The 23555-nt window shown below is 36.7% G+C and overlaps 1 protein-coding gene across 2 annotated transcripts in view; it reads right to left on the bottom strand.

Annotated features, from left to right (window-relative positions):
* OLFM3 (olfactomedin 3) overlaps positions 1-23555 on the bottom strand; it is a 54559-nt gene that overhangs the window by 12622 nt on the left and 18382 nt on the right. Inside the window, exons 2-3 of one of the 2 annotated variants that reach the window (XM_027651779.1) lie at positions 5378-5524; positions 2810-2965 (exon numbers count right to left, since the gene is read on the bottom strand). In XM_027651779.1, coding sequence (XP_027507580.1) covers positions 2810-2965; positions 5378-5524 — 303 coding nt within the window. The remainder of the gene's footprint in view (positions 1-2809; positions 2966-5377; positions 5525-23555) is intronic. The other variant, XM_027651780.1, reaches the window with a different exon arrangement.

The following is a 23555-nucleotide window of genomic DNA, read 5'->3' as shown; positions in this document are numbered from 1 at the left end:
AAGGAGATGCCAAGGTGGACAAAACAAGGCAAAGATGGAAATAAAGCTTTGTTAGATATTAACATCAGGTGGTAATAGAGATTGGGAACAGTTTAGGACACAGGGGTTATTGAAAGGGTTAAAAAATCAATAGCTGGAGTATTCAGCAGGTTAAAGGGGAAAGCAGAAGAGAACTGAATGGAAGGCCAGGCACCAGAAAGAGGCTGAGCAGCAAATGTGTCAGAGGTTGCTGTGGTCACTGAGGTGTGCAGAGACACACACATTTGTTACACCATTTGTCTCAGAAGATGCAATAAGCAGGGTAGGACATTTCCAAAATAAATTACATGAGGATGCCAAATGCATTTTTGCTAAGGAGATATGAAAGAAGCTGGTAGGCAGGGTCAGCATTTGAGCTACTTGAAGATCTGTCTCTGAATTTTTGCCTCTCAAACGTGTTCAAAGACAGCTTGAGAGTTCTGCAGTATCTCATCACCCAGCTAATATATGCATATTGTCTTAACAATTTTTTCATATTGGAATTACTATTACCTCAAAATAAAAACTTTAATGTGTACATCTTGCACACAGGTCATCTCAATAGCTGAAAAATTGCATTTTAAATTATCAGTAGGTATGTCATTATACAGGGATTTGAGAGTATTAGTTCTGTTGGTTCTGTTCTCAAGGTTATGGTAGCAGAATTACTGAAATGGAAAGGAAGAAGTGAGAAGTCTTCTTGTTTACAGTTCAAATTTTTTTTTATTTGTCTGTTTTTATTAAAAGCTTAACCTGAACCTACTTTATGCCTGTTAAAATGAATAGCTTTTTTTCCTCACTGACAAGAGGAGTAAGCTTTGTGAGAGCGAAAACAGAGCTCCAGAAACCAAATTTCTTGTTACTTCATTTTGAAATCATGAATTTAGGCTTTGGCTCTGTGGGGCAGTGAATGGCCAAAAATCATGGGTAAACCATAATAGAAAAAAAAAAAGCAAAGCTTGTGAAAACTCATGAAGATAAAGTGTCTTTAAGAGAATTAGTGAAGGTAATGAGTTCCTGGTAGGATTTATGCCAGATGAGGAATCATTTGAGCAAACTTGCTGTAACTTTTTGTGGAGAACAGGTATCTCCTGCCTGGTGGAAATGCAGATTTGGCTGAAGTATGACCATATGCTCAAGTGTGATCTGGATCAAATTTGTACTCTTTGGTTCTGATCAATATGAAAACATAGCTTTAGAAGATCTCATTTCAGTAAATGATATAAAGTTGGTTTTGGCATTGTCATAATAAAATAAAAAATTGTTTTCTCCTGACACTCCTAGCTTGTTGCTACGATGAGTGGTATAAGTACTAATTTGTATTGCAACACCAATAGGTGGTAAATGTATTCTGGCACTTCGAGCCTGCTGATATGAGAGGTTATGCTACATCCAGAGAGAATTTCTTTGTCTTGGGAAAGATAAAGCACTGGAATTTTAGTAGATCAAATTTCAGAAAGGCAGCAGCATATTGTATTATGTTGACCTTTTAAATTATTCTATAACTTCATTGGCTGGAACTCTTTTATACTCCAGGCAAACTGTCAAACTGAAGTTAAATGACTGGCCAATACAAATATCGAATATTTAAAAGGTTAGAGTGCTGGAGTAATCTGCTACCTTTGACATTGTGTATCAGACATTCAAATTTTGATATTTTGTTCCCAAGGAAAACTATAATGAGAATACAGAATATATAATGGTATTATACAAATGTGTTGTTATTGTGGCAATGAGGGGTGAAAGGCAAAAAAGGTGGAGATGTTTCTTCCTACTTGAAAATAAATGGAAGCATATGCTCAAACTCTAAACTAAGAACAATGACATAATCAATAAAGTTTGGTAGTCTGATCATTAGTGTACTTAATTCCTGACATTGTTAAGGCCCATTGGATATTCAGTGTCTCTGAAAAATAAATTAGACCCCGTTGGCTATGTAATTATATAGGTATATAACTCTAGCACCAATTAGAAAATTAAGTTAATTTTATATGAACTTTTATAAACACTTCAAAAATATGTATTTAACAGAATATAATTTTCTTAATGTATTTTCTAGAACCTATTTTGCTGTCTTGCAGTCTCGAAATGTCAATTTATCAGACTTGCTATTTAAAGACCTTAAATATGCTCTTGTAATGTTTTTTCCTTTAAGAGTACTTCAGGTAGCTTTTTTAGAATACACAATGCTATTCTGTAATCTCTGCAACCCTTCTCTGGATTAGCTTGTGGTTTTTGTTGTCAGTAAAATTCTCTGAAAGTTTTTTTTTTAATCACACAAATGTGACTGGGAATGACTGCCCTCCTCCCCATCCCAAATTCAAAACAGCAAACCTTCAGAGATGAAATTAGATCTTAATTATACTGGATAAAAATTACAATAACCTGATTTATTATAGGCTTTCTTCCCTTCAACTGCAGTAAATGTCAAGCAACACTAAAAGTGTAGAACTCTTGTTGTTTGCTATTAATTCCATTGGATCTCCCCATTTATCACTGGAGCTTGAATGAATATAAATGTCTCAGTATGACATGCACATTGATACACAAAAAACCAGGAATCTGTTTAAAGTGACATTTCTGTAATGACTTAATAATTAATAGTTCCTCCCTATTACAATTAAATTGATCAGAGCAAAAGATTATCATCATAAAGGAAGATTTATTATGCTTTTCCTTTTAATGATGCTCTTGTATGAGCATTTCAAGCTGAGACCTTAGCAGTCCATGCATTGCTACTTAGTACATTGCTTCCAGCAGGCTTCAAAGTTATTGTTAAAATCAAACCTACTTGAAAATGCTTTGTCATTAATGTCTTCCGATCATCTTCAATTTGCCGAAACTTGGCCTTCAGCCCTTTCATTTGTGTTTCCATTTTTAAAACATACTGGAAATCCCTCTGAGTCCGCAGATTTAAAACTTCAATAGATTGAGACATATTCTGAACCTGTTAAAGAAGAACACTCTCTAAATGCACTTTTTGTTGCTTTATTTTTCCCCCCGGTTAAATGTCAGGCAATAAAACGTGCTCGTGTCAGTGCTTTAGTTCTGAGTCATTCATACCACAGTACAGTTCCAAATTCCATAACTGCATGACAGTACAAATATTGGGGAACAGGGCAAGACCTTGAAGCCATAAATTATTTGGACTAGTTCTGTGAGGTAAAGAGAGAGAGACCCTTTAAGTACCATTATCAATGGGCTCAAAAAAAAAGCTGTCAGGCAATAGAGTCTACTTTGACACCTGTCCAGGTCACTGTTGTTCAGAAAGTGCTATACAGCATTAGTTTCCTCCCAAGCACTTTGGGAGGACAGGACTGAAATTTGGAGATTTTGGTTAGTACGAAGAGCATGCTTTTTTCATTGCTAGGCAATTGTATAATAATTCAATATAAGGAATTCATAAGATTATCCAGAGATAAGCTGGGGCGTGTCAATGATCAAATAGGTGTTTGCTCATAATTCTGTAAGTAAGTGTAAAATTAGAAATTTTATCCAATGTTTCAGCAGTAGGAACCCACAATTTTTTCAGATGAAAAGCAGAGAATGTTCAGGTAACTTTTGTAGAGCAAGTGACTTTGTACATATTGTGAACACTTACCATAGTGAGGCAACAGTAACTGTCATCTAGAGTAAATTATACATACTTCTAAAAGTTTCTGTTATGAAAGCAATGCTTTTGCCAGCCATAAAAATGATACATTTTCCAAGTGCTGTTGCTGTATTTCAATAACTGTTTTCCCAAAACATGAAAAAACTAGACTGCTGTAAATGTATTAGGCACCATGTTGAAGATCTGGCTCAAAAAAAACAAACAAAAAATTTACCTTCCTAATAACCCAGCAGTATTCCTGTTGTTTGCAAGAATATGTGATGTTTGAATGGATATTCATGTTTGAAACTAACACATGATCTAGAGACTGTGTGGATTCAGAAAATACTCTTAAAAATAGTATACATTAGTTATTGCACAGTCACCATTAGCAGTTCTTAGGATTTTTAATGAAAAAAGCAATGTTTCTTGTTTCTTTGCATTTTAATTGTTCAAAGCAGGCAAATAAAGTCCTTTGGGTACTGGAAGAGCTTTGAGCATTTCCATTTGGTAGAAGGAGCATTCACACAGAGCCTCTAATTAAAAGACTGCATGGAGTTAGTGAAGTAATAATATGCCATTACACATCCATGTCTGCCACAGTTCCAATCATAAGAAAACAGCTTTTAGAGACTAATGATTTAGGTTCTTTTCTGTGGCAACTCAAAAACTATGTTGTGATCTTAATGCATCTTTTCAGCCCCCACCTCAAAATAATTTTTTTTAACGTTAATATTTTAGTATTTGGGAAATATGCTGGAGCAAAGACTGAAGTCTTCCTTTCTTAAGTAAACAGACAGCATGACAGGAGCTAACTCCTCTTGTGCTGGTTCATCAATGCTCTCTCCATGCAACTCGCGCTATGGGCTCTGTTACAACTTGAAACTAAGTGCATTCTGAAGTTCATGGGAGGGCAGGGACCAAAAATCTGTGGGCATGTGGCAATATATTAGCACTGGAATCGTTTTTCTATAGCTAGAAAAATACTGAAAATTGTATCCTAAAAATATATGTTTAAATCTACATTTTATGTTGCTTTCTGCTGCTGTTGAAACACTCTCTCAAGTCTCAGGTTCTGTACTGCTGTGATACAATGACTATCACCTTGGTTACGTACAGGGAATGCAGAAGACTCATTTGTCTTTTCATGGTTGCACAATTTTTTCTGTTGATGCAAAACACTTCATTGATTTTACTATACATGCAATAGTAGATAATACTGGAATTGATAATACTGGAATTGAGAATTGGGTTGTTGGGGGAAATTTGCACCACCAGAGAATGAATAAATACTAATATCTGAGGAAAAAGCAAATGAAAAAATTAGAACTGTCTCATCTGCATAGTCTGCTTTCAAGATGCTGTCATGTCTATATCTCATTACTTGTTGGTAAGAGACAAGAAATGACCTTCAGCAGTCTCACATGATTGAAGCTGAAGCTGTAGTTTAAATCCCACAGCAGCGAGCTGGTTTGAGGTGGGATTTGTAACTGCTTTTACACAGAAAAATCTGCCTTGGTGTGTAAGGAACTATCTGGGAGGAATAAACAAGAGAGAAGATGCAACTTGGGTTGGGAAAGGTGTGACGTAAGGAAAACAGACAAATAATGATCAGGGTGAGAACGCTGGTAGGGAATATACTCTGAAGAAATATTTTTATTAAATAACTCTTCTGTAGTTCATTATATATTAAATTTAGAGGGAAAGGAGTAGATTTATGTGGGAAGTTTAATAATCAAGAGGAGGAATTTTTTTTGGAAGACTTACCTTCTCTAGCAGTTGTCTGAGTTGCCTGCTTTTGGCATCTCTTGAACATAGGTTTTGTTCAGGTGCAACAACAGTGCAAATGCAACGACCATCAGGATCCTGGGCTGAACTATAAACTTGCCACCCTTCCTTGGGGCTAATCTGAGTCTGTAACAACAAAATAATAACAATAAAAGGAACTGAGCACATTTTTTTATTTGAAAAAACACTATCTCAGAATATTTTTGTTTATTTTTGCAGTACATGTTTGCAATGAGGTTCCTCCCAGTAAGCAATTATTGCTCTTAACTAATTAGTTCGGTAGTTTCGCAGTTTTGCCGTATCTCACACCTTTGCAGTAGCTGTCTAGAAGTGTCTAGGACACACTGTTTCCAGGATGGATGAGAACAGTATTTTGCTTGTGATTCAACATAAACTAGTTGATTCAATTCTTTGCAAAAGGACATTACAGTTTTCATCAGCAGAGAACAAACATGTCCTTTCAGCCTGAATGACTTTTACTTTAGACTAATGGAAACAACAAAGACAGTAAAAGCCCAGCAAGCGAGTGCAGTGTGTGACTCAGGCGTGGGGAACTGGCTCTGCACAGCTCAGATGTGGGTTATGGGTTTGCCCTTAAAGCTGCACCACGTGGGAACTGTTCTCCATCGCTGCACACACACCAGAGGGAAGAGAGGCTTGCTCAGGGTGGCACTGAAAAGTGCCCGGTTAGTTCAGGTGAACGGGGCTCACGGCAAGCATGGCACAGGGAAATTAAGACATTGCACATCCTTTACTGGGATGGGAGAATTCTAGAAATTCCCAAACTGTTCTTTTTTACAGCAACCATGATCGAGAAAGAAAGGTAAAAAAAAATCATGTCTGCTTGCAAAGCAGCCTAGCACTGCACTGCATTTAAAGTTTGTGTGGGAGTAGGTATCTGTTTAATGGGATGTATAGAAATGGCATAAGAATGAGAGGAAGTGATATAATCAGAGGACTGAAAAGATTCAAGTGATGGAATTAAAACCGATAGATACAAGAAGTAATTTTTTAACTCTTTTTAAATTGTAATATAATGTTGTGCATTATTCTTTCCAAATAATATAGAATTGACTACTGAATTTCATAGTACAGATGCTAATGGATGCCATTGAAGTAATTTTGGACACAGTTGGAATCAATTACTATTTACATTATAAAATTGTACTCAGTGTCACTAGAGAAGATCATTATTCAAACTGGCAAGCTTTGATATTGATGCTTTACTGGCAGCTTAATGCAGAACGAGTTGCAGAGTTCCTCACCTCAGAAGAGGTGCAATATCTCTGTGGACTGAGGTAAGAAAAGAGCACTGACTTCACAAGTGACTCTTCAGAAGTGACTCTTCTGAAGAAGTCATTAAAGCTGACAGTGACCTTCTACTGCAGAGTTAACAGAAAAATCAAAATTGTGTTGTTCCTAAGTTTTGCAAGGAAAAACAGTGTGTCACACTGTAGATGACTTGATGAGCTGAGGGAGCTGAGCCTTTTCAGCCTTGAGAAGGGATAGCTGATAGAGGGCCCTATCAGTGTTTCTAAGTATGTGAAGGGAGGGTGTCAAGATGGAACCAGACTCTTCGCCATGGTGCCAAGCAATAGAACAAGAGGCAATATGCAGGAACTGATGCACACATAGACCACCTCAATATGAAGAAGAACTTTCCTGTGCAGTGACCATGTACTAGAACAGATGACCCAGAGAGGCTGTGGTCTCCCTCACTGGGGATATTCCACAACTCTCTGGATGTAATCCTGTGCAGTGTATTCTAGGAGAAATCTGAGCAGGGAGGATGGACCAGATGACCCACTGTGGTCCCTTCCAACCTCTCTCTCTGACTGTAAAAAGAGAAACTTGCCCTAAGGTTTGCTAGAAAGCTATATCCAGAGTTCAGTGCTAAATTATACTGGTGCTCTCTTCATCTTAATTTTTGTGGCAAAGGAAATCTAGTTTAAGACATGGAGAACAATAAAACGAAACAAAATTACACCTGCAGAGGCAATTTAAATTGTTTTTGAGCAGCTACTAAAATTGTGAGCTTGAACAAGCAAAGACTTTCAAGGCTGTAAAACCCTTGTAAAGTGTAGGCTCTATTTACTCCAGTAGTTTCCATGATTTTTTGTAGAGCTTATGCCCAAACAGTGTCGTCATGCAAAAGCATGGAAACAAAATTTTTGTTGAAGTTCTGGAACATATTCAGGACCTAAGAGCTTCTGATTCCTTTAGAAATTACTTAATATAAGTTTATGAAAAATTCTGATATTTGAGCCTTATACCTGCTATGTTTAGATTGGGAGCAACTGATTTTACTGCATTCAAGTAAATTCTCTACAGTGGAGAGCGTGTGAGAAAGCAGGATCCTGCACAGTCTGTAGTAAAGCCATTATAATCCAGGCTGTGTTATCAAAGGTACTTATATATGCCAGTGTCATAATGAGTGTCCCTTTTGGCTTTATTTAAGGGGAAAAAACCCCCAAAACCACTTCATTGATTAACTTAGTCTAACAAACACTTGATCAAAAAAGGTAGCTGCTATTTGGGAAAATATTTCTCTTAGTGAGAGACTGTCAGGCCCAACAGGAGTGCGTGGTTATTGACTGCCCATGCATAAATAAGCACTTGCACAGTACCAAGCAATTCAGGCTACAGTTCTTTGCAGTATTCTGTGGTTCCCTGTACTTGGGGCTTTAGGGTTCCTTCATTAATTAAGATGGGTTAATATGAGTGATTGTGAGAGAGAAAAACAAGCACATGTGTGGAGGTGTACTTTCCTTATTTTTCTGTTATTTTTTTAGTTTGACATTTAATCCCTCAAGCAGAAACTGCTGTGCCATGCAGAGAAAGAGCCAGAAGGCATCAAAACCTTAAAGGAGATACTGCATCTACTCTTCAAATGCAGGCTTACTGCTGACAGGCCTCAGTAAACAAACAAGAAAAGAAATAACAAGTGGAGAACAGCAACAATAATAAACTATGCTAGTTCTTGAAAATCTGGGGAAAACAGTGGAGTCCCTCTAAAGCCCAATATTAACCACTGCCTTGACAGGCTGCTCTACTATAGGATTACTTCACTTACCTCTAAATGATTTATTTTTTCACTTGCCCTCATATATTCTGCTTAAACTGTTATAGCAACCTCTGATGTTACTATAGTGATAGGGCAAATGGTAGTACTGTACTTAATATGTTTGCTTAAATATAAACAGTATTTTCCAGTTTGTCTTGCGATTTCAATCCTGGGACTAAAACAGAGCTCAAAAGAGGATGCCCTTTACCTGACCCCTCATCCTTCCAACTGCAGGGAGGAAACTGGGAGGTTTTGTTCTTTTTTACCTTGTACAATATACACAATTTATGAGCTACGTATGTGCTAGAAGAGAAATTCTGGAGAAGTGTGTGTGCTGCAGTGTTCACTGGAGAAGCTGCCAGTGGGTAACTCTTGATGGCAGTTAAAAACACATCAGTGATGACCCCAGTATTATTGAGCACTTGGAGCACAAAGCCTCTCAACCAGCATCTAAAGTTTAGAGAAAGGCAGCAGATTTACAGGGCTTTTATATGCAAAAATAACCCCATGATTGAAATTCATGTTTTCTTTACTTGGCAGATGTTGCCAAGATCATATAATCAAGTTTTTATGATGCTTTCCCCAGCTCTCCTGACACTCCTGCTACCCTTCTTGAAACAAAAAATATTCTTATAACTCCAACTCAAGGAGTGCAAAGAGCATTCCTGAATTAATACTTATGAGGAATTTATATCAGCAGTGCCTTGTTGTAGCCAAGGGAAGCATGGCAGTTTTACACTACTTGAAATCTGGACATGTCAGTGTAAACGCATATAAACCTGTAGGTGTGTATAAATATATATATATAGTTATAGTAGGTAGTGTACCTCTCATAGTTGCAACTCTAAAGTTGGATATAAATGCGATTGTGAACTTTTACTTGTAATATCATACTGTCACAAGATCTAGCAAAATATACTGTAGCTCAGTGTGAACAAGTCACAGTTAAGGAAAATAAAATACAGCTTTTTCTTGTATTCTCATCTTCTTGCTGCTCTAAAAGACAAAAGAATTTTTTCTTACAACACAATTAATTTTGAAGTAGTAATATTTAAAGTCTAAATACAGTGACTTTCTGCAGTAGTGTTTTTCCTGCATGCATATACTCAATTCATGAAATGCTGATTAGTAAATGCATCATTTTTAGTTATAAAAACAAAACTAAGTTCTGAGGATTAAGAACTACTATACAAATAGTTACATTTATATTTTACATAACATACTATTATGTAAACATCTGATTGCAGTTGCAGAAAAAGATACACAGACAAGAGTGTTTTACTAAGCATTTAGGAAAATGACATTGGAATTTAATTTATGAATACCAGTACAGTGTTCCCTCTTGTCCAATTAAAGTATTACTTGAATATTTAGGCTTCTTATGAGTAGTTAATCATAGCTTTTCTATAAGTTTTCAGTAACAGAGGCTGCTGTATATGATCATCAATGATACAAAGTGATATTTGTAATTCGTATTATTCCTATTATCAATCTTTCTAAATTCTGGTATCCAACCTCCTGGTACCAATTTGACTTATTATACAGCTATTTTATTTGCTTAACTGTACTCCAATAAAGAAAAATAGGAAAGAATCAGACCCTTTGGATATTGTAGTGAATAGTTACTATATAACATTATACAGTTTTCAAAAAGAAACCTACTGCCAAATAGAAATTTTCTTCATAATGCAATGCATTTTTCTGGGGCAGTAAGCATAGGAAGAGAAGTGTAGACAAATAAAATGACATTGCTCTAGTCTTTTTAGAATTCCATGCTCAAGATGAAGGCATTTGTTCTTAAATATTTAAGGATGCTATTTTAAAATCTTTCCTTGCATAGAAAGACTGCAACATGCTCACCAGTGTGCACTTTTATGATGCCCATAGAGAAACATGCATTAAGAGATGATAGGAAGATTAGTAGCTTAAAAAGAGATTTACAAAGAGGCAACAAACTGAAGCTTTTGCTGGCACTTAAATACTAATTCAGCATTAAGATGGCTTGCAACATATCACAGCTACTTACTAGAGTATCTGAAGTGGTTATTCTGGTGGTATTTAGTCCTACCAGAGATGGGAGAGTTTGGGACATCCAGTTAGAGATCATTGCCATGGTACTGAGAACAGCACCAAGCTTCAGCAGTGGAGGACTCATTGCTGTGGAGCTAATGAGTTTTCATAGTGAGTGATTATCATCCCAGAGCAGGCTGGCAGTGAGAGGCGTGACTGCAGCACACAACATCCACAGCGTGAAAGGAGATCAAGCTACCCAGATTTAATCATCCATTAAAAACACTCATATCCTCATTTGCTCTCTTCTTTCTGCTCTTAGAAATACTTGTGACTATCTTATTCTGACCACTAAATAAACAGTCTTTTCTACGCCAATAATCACTGCAGTTTCTAGTGGGAGATGGCATGGGTGAATTATCTCTTTATAGGTCCAAGACAGTCGATTAGCCCTTAATTAATTCAGTCCTTGCAGAGTGGTATGTATTCCTGTCTGAAATGCAAAAGCCCAAGCACAAATAACCCCCCACTCCCCATCATTGCTTTGGTAGAAAAATGCTCCAGTTTGTTTCTAAATGACACTGTACTTATCCATGGAGAATGGGAGAACTCTCAGCCTGCCCATCAAAGCACCAGAAACCTTTCTGGACCTTTCCTGATTTGTTGATCTCTCAAAAATTACAAACAGCACTGATGTTATTATTTGCAGAACTTGTTATTAAGATATTTGTTGTTCATAAAAGAACAACAAAGCAGTAAAGATTCATATTTCTCAGTGTTCTTGTTAGTTTACAGGTTTTTATATCAAGAGTTACTGCATTACTTCCAGCATTGGCAGACTCAGTATGTCTTCACTGCTGCTTGGATGGGATCAGAAGATAAACTGGGGGTTGCACATGTAGCATTTTTGAGGTTTCTTTTGTCTCTGCTGTTAAATCTGCTGTTCTCTCTCTAGTGCTGTAGAATGATCTCCAGGTTCAGTAGCAATTTATCTTATATATTTAACAAGTGTAGGGGGGGAAAATAAAAAAAGAGTGTAGAAATCATTGTGTCATTGGGACAACATTTTAAGAATTATTTCTAAAAGAAGAAGTGCTGAACAAGGACTTCTAATAGCAATTACTGAAGAGAAAAACTTGCTTAAAAGTTTGCAGAGAACCAGGCTACTGCATATCCTCAAGAGGTAGTCAGGAACTTTGTTTCTGAATTTGCTTCCAAAAACCTCTGTTTTTTCTTACAGAATGTTGGCAGTTTGTACAAGGGAAACCTGCATGTAGTGAAACTGAGGGGCTGTATTTTTATAGGTGATGTCATTGTGAATGTATTTATTAAAGCTACTAAACCCCTGCAAATGGTTTTTCAGATTCTCAGAGCTCATACACCAATCAAGGCTAGGCATTTCTCTTCCAGCATTCATTCCAAATTATTTCCATAAATCTCTGCAGTTTAAAGACACATGGAAAATTAATTTTTTAAAAAGAAACTGAAAAACCCCATTAAGAGCTATTATATAATCTTATAAGAAGTCTTTCAGTGATAGAAAAAAGAAAGAAAATCTGTGTATCCAAGTATGAAATGTTTGCTGGTAGTTACAGAGTAAGCTGAGCTGTGAAATGCTTCAAATACTCAAAAAAGCCTAATTCACTGGAGAAATGAATTTGAAAACAGTGAAAGAATATGGATTTGTTTATGTAAAGTTTCCACACAGGAAAATAGCCTTTTTACTAGTTTCTCTGTATATATAAACATTACAGTAAAAGACCTAAATATGAAAAAAATAATTAAATACTAAACATATTTCAGTTTTATTTACCTGTAGCATATTTAATTCACACACTAGTTTGGTGCACTTTGACTTATTTCACATACTTTATCCAAAAGTCCTGCAACAAACTAGGGCTGTTTTCTCCAGAGAAGTAGAATTGTTTTAGAAATATTACCTGATAGTTACTGATGGTTCTTTTTAAGGGCAGATGGAGAGGTATGTGCCCTGTCTAGAGAATATCCTTTCACCAGCTCATCAATGACATTCATAAGTCAGGTGTCTCCACCAACAGTAGCAGTATTGAGCAAGGAATTTTTAGTCTGTTGTCCATTCCATGCTTCTACACTAATGCTGTTGAGGTGGTATTCTTCCTGAAGAGGTCTTGGCTATCTGCTTCATTTTTCAGGCTTCAGGGAGCTTCTTTGGAATGGAGACATTGCTCTTAGAGAACATTTTCCCGTGTTTTTCACACCTATTCTCTTGTGTTCTGCCATTAGCAATTCCCAAGTATACAGAATAACAAAGTAGTGTGTCAACAGAGGGCTTAACTCATGATGAGAACGGACTGAAATGGGAAGCAGGATGGGCAGTCTGCTTTAGGAAAGTCTGCAGTTAATTGAAACAGCGGGGAAAGCAAACGTGTATGGGTGGACTAACTGAAATTAAAAGAAAACTTCTAGTGATTTCCTGCCATTTTAATTTTCAACAACGTTTACATTAAGTACTCAATAAAACCTCATAAGCTTTTCCCTCAAATGTGTAATATGATGATGGATCTAATGGAAGAAAAAGAGCTTTTTTTTCTAGAACATAAATAGGTATCTATTTAGTAGAGAATTACTGGATTTTAGAGAGACTCCTTTTTTCTTCAACAGAGGCTGGAAATCTGAATGCTTTTAGAGGATACTGGGATCCCTTGTCTTGCTGTGAACATCCACATGGCAGGGTGCAATGTTGGATGGTTCTGGGTCTGGAATTTGTTGCAGTTTTGCTGTTCTTAGGAAACTGTAGGGATTGCATATAAGAATTTATGCAGAATTCCTCCTGGAGTAATCCTCATGCTTAATGTATACTTTTGGTTTTCCATCCTTAAAATATGTATTATTCTGTTGAGGATGGGTGAAGTAGGTGAGTGGGCTCTCACTGAGAATAAATTTTAAAAAGTTGAAGGAGCTGAAGCTGAAATTCCCCATGAACTTATATCATATATAATCTTTGACAGAACTTCTGTCTTTCAGAGCTTTCTGAAAATCAGAAACTTCTGTTGTAATTTAATAAAATAAGCTGGCTCTGACTGCAACTAGATGTCAGAAAACAGAGACCCAAGATACTTAGAACAGAGACCATTCAGACTCCGTGAAAACGGCCAGTATAACTGACCCTTCCTCTAGTTAATGCATGCTTACAGCTCTTGCAGTCAGCATTTACAGACCCTTAAACTGAGGGTTGCCTGTGGACTGTCACATTTAAAAGCCTCAGGTAAATTTGTTCAGTCCCTTTTTAAAATCTCCATGAATCTGCAAGTGAGAAAGAGACAGAAATTAAGACAGTAAAAAAGTGGAATTCCATGTAAAAGGGGAATTTGTGTTTTGGAAAAGTCTTAATGGGCTATGTCTGTGCTTATGAATACAACAGGGTTGGGGCATGGGGTTGGACACTGGCCTGCAGCAAACCCTATTGTTGGTACCACACCCCCTGATTACCTTTTCCTTTTCTGCAGGCCATGATTTAGGGTTAGAGGGTTTGGGCATGGATGCAGCATTTCGAGAAGGAAAGACAGTAGTTTTGCTGTGTGGAAACGAGCTGTACCTCAAGGTCCAGAAACCATCTCATCTCCATTTTATTTAGTAGCATGGCTGTATTTGCATTTGGCCAAGTGCTGTCTTTGGAACTGAGAGCAAAGGAACCATCTACTGTTTGATTTCTGCTGCATTCTGACAAACTGGTCTTCGTCTATTATGTAAATCAACAGCTTTACATTACAGAAATATTTGGCTTTATCCTCCTGTATTTCCCGATGCAGATAATTATCAAGACTGACTCATGAAAAAGTGAAGTGGGGAGGGTTATCCTGCTGACTTGCCCTTCATCCCATGATGTTTCCTACAGTCTTTGGCAAGTCTCTTAAACTGTCACATCATACTGATTCCCTCTGCTAACACATCGCTGTCATTTCCTCTATAAGGATGAAAGAGAGAAAAATTCTTCAGAAGTCTAACCTAGTGCTCACTCCCAGTGGTCTGACCCTCACAGGCTATGGTATATATAGATACTAATCAAAAGTTTATAGGTTTAACCAGCATGGCACTTAAAGGCATTTAAAGGCTGGAGCATCCTACTGTTAGGATTTTCTAACAATGGTGGCATTAACACCATTTCCCTCCTGACACATGAAGATCTCTTTCTGGAGGCAGAAAGACCGAGAAGGAAAATTGTGTCTGTTCAGAAAGCACCACATATTTCCTGCAAAATCTTCAAAAAATAAGATTTTGTGAACACGTCTCATTTCAAGCAAATCCATTTTTAACGTATACTGCTTCTTGACTCCATCCTGGAAGGACTAGTTTACTTGTAAACAGGGATGAAAGCATACAAGGAGTATAAGAGAATATTGAGAAAATTTCGTGGGCAATCTTTCCTGCAAGACAGAGGAGTTAATCAGAATGCCATGGCCAAATTCCAGAAGTTAACTATGTTCTGCCTAGCAAAATGCTTCCTGCAGTTTCAGTTGGATACTACAGTCTGTTCTAAAGGCTGTAATGCTTTGAATACAATGAAACAGGTGCTGTGTTTTGCCTCAGAGATGGCTGCATTTTAGCAGTGGGTAAAATAGTCTATGTACGTGCTGCAAAGCATGATCTGAGATCAAAGATGCCTTAAAATACTTTAATGTTTAAATAAGGGTATAGAAAGAAAACACTTGCTATTTTGTAAGGCTGTAACAATCCTGGAAGTTTCTGATTTGAATAATGCTGAGAAGAACTGAAAATATTTATTTAGAAATTAATCAAAATTGTATTACTTGCAGAAAAATAACAGAGTATCCCATAAACCTTATTGACATTACATACTGTTCTTCTAGCTGCCTTTTCCTACTTGTATTTTTCAGAACACAAGTTTTAAAACAGATTTCACTTTAAAGGATTCAATTGCTCACTTTTATGATTTTTCTTAGTGGTATTATTTAAACTGGTGTCTGACACTGGAAAGCTGAGCTGAGTCCATCCTTGTGAGGAATGGGTGCTGCCCTCCACAGGACTGCTGAGGGCTGGAATGCTTATGGCAACTGTAGTTTTTCATGGATGAGGAATTTGGGTGTCAAATTTGAAGGTCCAACCTTCTGTTCCCAACCCCTCATGAGCAAAAAGAGAAATTTTTTAAATGGATTCTGTTGGCTGAAGATAGTACTGTGAGAAAGGAACATCTGTAATGTACAGCAACAAACAAATCAAAATGTAAATATAAAAAATTCCACAAAGGTGTCCCAGATCTTGTGAAGATCAGTACTCTTGGCTCTCAGGCAGTACCAGTGGCTTTTACAATAAAAACTAAATAAAATACGGTTTAATGAAATAAATAATATATGGTTTAATCTTGACTACTATTTTCCTGAAATGACAAAATGCCAATTTTGTAAGTTTTGATGTGGATGATTCAGATTTCCACATATGGGTGAGAAGCAAGACTGTAAAAGGAGTTTGAACATGAAAAGTTTACAATAATTTTATAAAACTATTAGGAGAAAGGAAAAGAAAGCTGCAGGAAGGAAGAGATGGGAAAAAAATCACTCCAAAAATCCGGAGGCATATTTAGTGGTGAGCTATTAGGGGTTGCTGCCTCTTTTCTTCTAACTTGTCACTTGAATATAACAAAAGAAAGATGCCTAGAAGACATACAATCCAAAGCACCTTTTTTTATAAATGTGGTGTTTGTGCATGGCCTAGTGGCAGTCGTGTGCCATCCTCAGCATGGTCATCCTGTCACCTTGGGTGAGGTGTGCTTCCTGTGTGAAGGCTGATATCCCTCCTCAAGAATTAACAAAATCCTGAACTGATTAATATTCTTAGTATTGGAAGCTGCCTCTTTTTTGGGACAAAAAAAGGCTACTGTAGTTCATACAGCTTATGATTTTCCAGGAACTCAGGCTCAGAAGTGTGTTGGACAACCACAGATATCCGCACTGTTTTGAAAGAATTTATTTGTGTTCTGACTTCCCTTCCTTCATTTCTACCAGCAGTTTAATTCAGGTGTGACGTATAAACCACTTTGCAGACTTTTAATATCATCATAATCCTCAAAAAAATCCATACAGGCAGGAGTTAGCAACTATTAGGAGAGGCCATGTTGTTTTGATTAGAAGAGAGTGGTGTACATTGAAAGTTCTCATAAAAAATTCTCTGTGATTCAGTGTAAACCCTGAGATAAATGTAAATATTTTTTCAAACTTGTGGAAAATAAAAACCAGTGAGAGAGTCTAAACAACAATGTTTGTAGTATAACTATGTAGTTTGCATGGTGGTCCTTGAAGCTTAATAATTTCAATGCTTGTTATTCTTCACCCTGTCACATGTTACTCTTTACTCCCTTCTTCATGTGTCTCCAAAACAGGTTTTGTATTGTGTTCTCTGAGTTAGAACACAATACAAAGTTAGTCCAAGTTTGTGGTCTTGGACTAATAATGAGTGATTTTTCAGTTATTACAGACCATGATTGCAGCAGATGAGGAGATGGTGGGAAATGGCTGGGCTTTGTGTTCCTTTGCAGTCACACAGAGGAATGCCTAATCCCACAGGCTATGGCAGTGAAAGGGAGCAAAGCTTTTACAGCACAGTAAGCAGTTCTGACATCAAACTGATCAATGACTTAGCCCACACAAAAATTCATATTTCAGCTTCCAAACGCAAAGCGTTCTGAAAAAAATATCAGTACACATCATGTCAGATTACACTCATTCTTTAACAGTTGCATTTTATGACCAAAGGAAACAAAATCATTCCCAATTTAGGAGATGACTGGAAATTTTGCAGTTTTGCAGGGTTTAGTGAGCTGACAACAGAGGAGTATAAATGACGAAGACTCAGGCAATACCACATCAAAAGCCTTCTGTTTACTGACACTCTCTATAACCTATATTTTTTAAATGGCTTTTCAGCAGTTTAAGGCTATTTTTTATCATTTCCAGAACTTAATCCCTGTGTGCAGTCATAATCCTCTGTTTACAATATCAAAATCAAAAACTAGAGACATCACTGTTATCTCACAGGAGAAAATTCTGACGTGTGAGGAGTGGGCATCAATGAATAGCTTAGAAGCACAAATTTCATTTAAGAGAAAAAGGTTTCTGTCCACACGAAGTTCAATGCAGGCATTTTCCTTTCTAGCCTGAATTAGGGGAAATTCGCTAAGTAAGAATCATAAAGTCAGTGAGTCTTTAAAGGACTGCTTAGCAATGTGATTGTGAAGAATAAAATTCATTGGCAAAGCTGGTGAAGTTTTACGTAAGCTTTTAGATCTAATTAATAAAAAAGGACCAAGATTTTGATTAATGAAGGCATTTACATAACCTTCAAGATTTGATATTAATTTTACTGGGAGATTTAACTAACTTATTAGCAAAGTGACAGAGAAATTTAATAAAATATTTCTACGAAATCTTGTAATTAGTTTCTGCAGCTTGGCTAACAGTGCTACAGAAAGTGAAAGAACTATTTGCACAAGGGCAAAAAAAACTTAGGACACACAATTGGTGCTGGAACTCCTGAAAAGTGTTTTCAATCCAAAAATCTAATTTTGAAAACATGCAGAAAATCACATCAAGGACCACAAAACAAGAAAAGGAAATTTCAATCGAAACTACTGTACAGTTCAGACTATACAGTTCTTTTCTGTATTTTACAGCCCCCTGTCCTGACCAAGCAAAAATTCTGTTCTGATTTTTTGTCTTACATTAGTGTGCTCCTAGCCAAGGTTCATATCTTCTGCTTTTAAAAAGCATCAAGACGTTAAACAGTAACAGTAAAAAATATTAACATGAAACTGGAAAATAGATGGATATATTTTATCTAATTTGTCAAAGTGCTGGTCGTGTTAAGGCAATTAAATAGCAATAAGAAAGCACTAAGGACCATCACTGTTAGCCTTGGAAATCCATTTTAAATTTATAACTAGAATAAATTGATTTAAAATCTATATAAAAAGAGATGGTTTGACAGAAATAGGAAGATGCTGAATGAAAATTTTACAGAACTCAAAAATGGGAAACTGAAGAAGCTGCATTTCACCCACACTTCTTTTTTATTGACTTTTTGCTTTTGATAGACTAACAAATTATTGATTATTTGTTTTCTTATAAATACAACACAGTATTTTGACAGTCAATCTGTCAAAAATAAGAAGAAAAGTGATTCCAGATGGAACCCACCTCAGCCAGTGCTTAGGGAAAATATTTGTCTTTTTTGGAGCCAGCTGGAATGCCACAGGGCTATTTGCAAGAATTCTTTTTTTTCTTTAATATGTAATGCAGGAGAAAAAAAAGTGAAAATACGTTCTCTACCATAAAATAAGGCTGCTGCAGGGAAATGTCTGCTGTCTGTGTTCTTATTTCTCATAAGCTCTCTTGTGGTCAAAAGGGAAGGAAAGCAGGTACATTAATGCATGGTCTTAGCACTGCACCATCACTAGTAACAAGAAAACTTGCCTAATGGACAGACAGTAACAGATAATTTTAAAGATGTTGGCTTTGTCAATAGAAATAAGCCCCAATAAACCACATATTATCTTGTTGCAGCTTCTCATGTACTTCAGACTGTTTAGGAAACAGAATTCTGTAGATCTTATATTTGATGCAATGGATGACTACTTGAGCCTGAATACTGTTAATAATACTTTTCGAAATTATCTCTGTTGGGAGCTCTTTTTGTTTTACTACCACACACACGTTTTACAGATAATACAAGACATATCCTGAAGGTTGCTTCAACTTAAATTTATACCACATTTTCCTGGAAGGATTTAAGGGTAGTTTTAAAATAAAGTGCTAAATTTTAGCTCTGGAGTAACTTCATTAAATGACAGTCACTTTGCAAATGGTTTTTGCTCATTATAGTCAAATAATCAAAATCAGTTTAAAGGCAAGGTGTGACTTGCAAGATTTACATAAGAGGTACATAACAGTTCTTTTGGTTTGGATAGATTACCTTTGCTCACATTGTTAAATTCTGCACTGGAGTGTGATTTTTGATTCATTGTTCAGCACACTAAGGATACAGATGAGTTATTTCATGAGTTAAAAGGAAATTCAGTAGATAAAGTTAGTGACATGCACATTTTCCATCAGTAGTATGATGAATTAAAAATATTCTGATGAATTTAAAATATTAAATTTATCATTGGAGATTTTGTTTAATGTCTTTGATTCAAAGAGAAACACTTTGGAAAGCTTCCCTTTAATCAGTTGGTAATAGGTGAAAGAGACAAGTCAAAATGACTTTTTGATCCTCAGATCAAATTAATTTGCTTTACATAAATGCAATAGTTTATTAGTAACCTGAATAAATTCTTTTTTCAAAGAATTTAGAGTAAATACCAGCTTATATTTTAATTCTTTTGAAAAATTGATAAGAGACTTGAAATATGCTTATTTTGTTTGACAGGTTACTGGATATACCCATACTCTAAAAGCAACACAGCCTGTGGTAATGCTCCAGTGCCTGGGAAAGCAGGCTACAAAAACACACTTATCTTGGGACCTTCAAACAATCTTGTTTTATCCTGAGATCTAACCTAATGTTTTGCTGCCTTTCATGTTTGCTTACTGTTAAGTTGCATGTCTGAGCTGTACAGAAGATGTTTGAAGTTCTTGTGGTTTTGGTTTTTCAGAACTCCTGGTTTCTTAAGCCATATAAATTGCTGAATTTTTCTCTTAGCAAACCATGTTCTCTGTCTGTTGGTTCAATAAGTGACATAACATCTTCCTAAAAATTTTACATAGCTTATGTACGCACATGGACGTAGCACACTCCCTTAACGTGTATTAGTCTTCTGTGCTACAGTTTGCCTTCTGGATTTAAAACAATTGAGTTCAGAATGAGACTCACAGATATGGATCTTTTTTCAGAAGAACTCTGTAATCTGGCTCCAGATTTTCCATCTTTCCTTGCAAGATCAAAGACTTTCCTAGGAGCTGTAACTTGAGGGTACTGGTAGTGAGAAACTGAGGTATCAGACTGTAGACTTAGTTTTGCTAAGGTCTAAGCCTTCCTAGTATGGACTTTCCTAGTTGCTTCTTGAGGGTATGATAAATTGCCTATAAATGAATTTTGGACTGTGCATTATCTATAAGAACAGATGGAAAAACACAAACTAGTATCTCGATCAGTGTTTCTTGATGACTTTCATTCCTATTATGAATTCCCAGAAATACAGAAAATGTTATGGCTAAAAATCCCTTGAGCTGATCATCAGTCTCAGAGACAGAATATATTGGATTTGTAAATAATTCCTTTCAAAATGTAACAAAATCACATAACACATCAAAGCAAGAGGCAGAGTGGAGGAGATAGGAAAAAACTGGTTTACATGGAAGATGAGACACTTCAGCTTTTACTTCAGTAGCTTTGTGCTCTAGAGACAACACTGGAAAGCCAAGGCTGAATGTATGAATATTGAATGTACAAGTACCATCTAGATATAAATGCCATTTATGCTTTTTACTCCTTCTGTTTGCACTCTGAGTCTTGGAGGAATCAGTGTTTAATTCAGAAGATATTGTTCCTGCACTGCTGCAAGTTTATGTTGTCCTGGACTTGGCAAGGATGCTAGAATCTAATTAAACCAGTATGGGAATGCAGGTTGGGAATCAGTAGATGCAAGAGATTCACAGAAAGACTGGCAAAATCTCTTGCTTTGACTCAAAAGTGAGGTATTAGAAGTCAGATGTATTAAGCAGGGAGCAAGTGGAATCTCTAGTGCAGCTTGCTTGGCAGTCAAAAGAATGTGATTATAATAGCTTTTTAGTGGGGTGGAAATATCCAATTTCCCCAAGGGTCAGTCTGGCTTAGCAGTGCAGACTTTTTGACTTCATATTCTAATGCTTACTTCACAAGATGCCTCATTTCTCCTTATGTAATGAATTGGAAACAACACTGTTTCAGAGCACAAAGTGCAAGTGCTGCTCCATTAGATAAAAGAATTCTCAAGAACTTTCCAAATAATAAAAGAGAGAAAACTGGCCCTAGAGTCTGCATGTGAAAAATTGCAAGTTTTAAATATTAGATGCCTGTAAAGAAGATAATCAAACATATTATTTATTTGTGAGACTATGTGAGGAAAATAAGAGTGGCTGATAGACTATACAGACCCTTTAAAAATGAAACAGAAACTGAAAGGGCTGACAGTTGGGAATACCAATATCTTGGAAAAGCAAAGCACCCTTGAAGAAGAATGTAGTCTATTACTTAAAGGTGTTACTTATGCCTAAGGTGTATGAGCTGCAATGTAGCTGTAACATAGTACACTGTCTTGTGCATTATGAATGTCGCCATTAGGATAAAAGCCTTCCAGCATTCATACAGACGGTTACTTTGCTGCACAGAGTCAGTCTTTAGTAATTATGAGGAATCTAAGGCAATTTATAGTCTATACTCATAATGTAATTTAAACCTTCTGGGTTGGCAAACAGTTGTCTGCAATCTATTGTAAAAGAGGGAAAAAACCCCAACTTCATAGCCTAATACAAAAGAGAAGAAGAATACAAATAAAAACAACAGATTAAACCAGAAGGAAATGTATGCAGTAACAGAATAACATGAGATTTAATGGATAATTCTGTCTTACACTATGGACAGTCAAGAAATCAGAGAGGCAATGGGTGTTTAGGCTTACAGCAATCAATCTGGAACATTATTATTGAAAGCTGAACGAGGTAATACTCTTTATTCCTTATTCTATAGTGACACTTTCTTAAGATTTTTCCTCAGCCTAGCATGGTGTTCCTACTAGGTAACATGCTAACCATCTGCCAAAGAAAACTGCTGTAGCTCAACACTGAGCTGTTTCACAGAGAGAATGAAATACAAGTGTAAGAATGAAGGCTGACATAAATCAAGAAACAGGAGCTTTTTGGGTTTTGTTAGCATGCCTTGGGACTCTCTAGCTGTCCTGCACTGGCTGAGAAAGGATGTCTGAGCATGGAGTGCTCTCTGGATTATATGACTCTCTTGCTCCCTGTCTTCTCAGACCTCTGAGACACTTGTTGGCACCGCAGGCCGTGCTCAGCTCTGGTTTCTGCTAAGATAAGCAGGTACTCCTGGCAACACCAAGGCTGCAGTGATTTATGACCATGTCAGCCCTTCCATTTTTTTACTGAATATATGTTAGCAGTTCCTGAAAAGCAGACCTGTAATCTTTAGGAAAATGCAGCAGAAATGCCAAGCTCTAGTACTGAAATACGAATTTAAGGGAAAAGGACTCATTACATGGGATAGGGCCCCACTCTCCTGGGAATAGCTTAACACCTGCCTGCCCACGGGAAGCAGTGAATTAATTCTTTGTTTTGCTTTGCTTGTGTGTGTGGCTTTTGCTTTCCCTGTTAAACTTTATCTCAACCCACGAGTTTTCTGGCCTTTATCCTTCCAATTCTCTCCCCGATCCTGCTGGTGGGGAAATGAGTGAGTGGCTGCGTGGGGCTTGGTTGCTGGCTGGGGCTAAACCATGACACCAAGTCTGTTTTAGTTTTACTGAAACACAAAGAAATGTACATATGAATAAAAATTTCTCTAACAAGTACCCAGTGAAACATCTTTCCTTCCAATCAACAACTGAAGAGAATTTTCTGCTATAAACTATTTATTGTGAAATCACATAAGAAAACCTCATATTTCACCTTATGGAACTTGACTGTTATTTCAGCATTTGTTTTTCCCTACTCATGATACAGATTCATGGATATCCTATAATTAAAGGAACATGCACAAGACTCTGAACATGAGTTCTGCCTCTGCTCTTGAACTAATATATAAATTACTGGTTACTCTTAGGATTTGAAAAGAACCCTTAGGTTTGAGGAACCTGTACTGCACTTTTTAAAGAGTTTTATAAAATATGGTATGAATTTATAAAAATGTGTCATAATTTCCATCAATTAGTACATTGGTACTTGCAGTGTTACATGATCAAATATCATTGACTTCAAAGATATTTGTGTTTTAGTGGGTTTCTGAAACAGGAGCACTGAGGTAAACCTTTCCAGGGAAATGCATCCTGTCCCGTACAGAAGGGAAGAGCACTTTCAGAGAATAGCAACACCCATACTTTCTGAA

The sequence above is a fragment of the Corapipo altera genome, unplaced genomic scaffold (genome assembly GCF_003945725.1).
Source record: "Corapipo altera isolate COAL_440 unplaced genomic scaffold, ASM394572v1 57, whole genome shotgun sequence".
Lineage (NCBI taxonomy): Eukaryota > Metazoa > Chordata > Aves > Passeriformes > Pipridae > Corapipo > Corapipo altera.
This window is presented reverse-complemented; position numbering and strand designations above follow the sequence as displayed.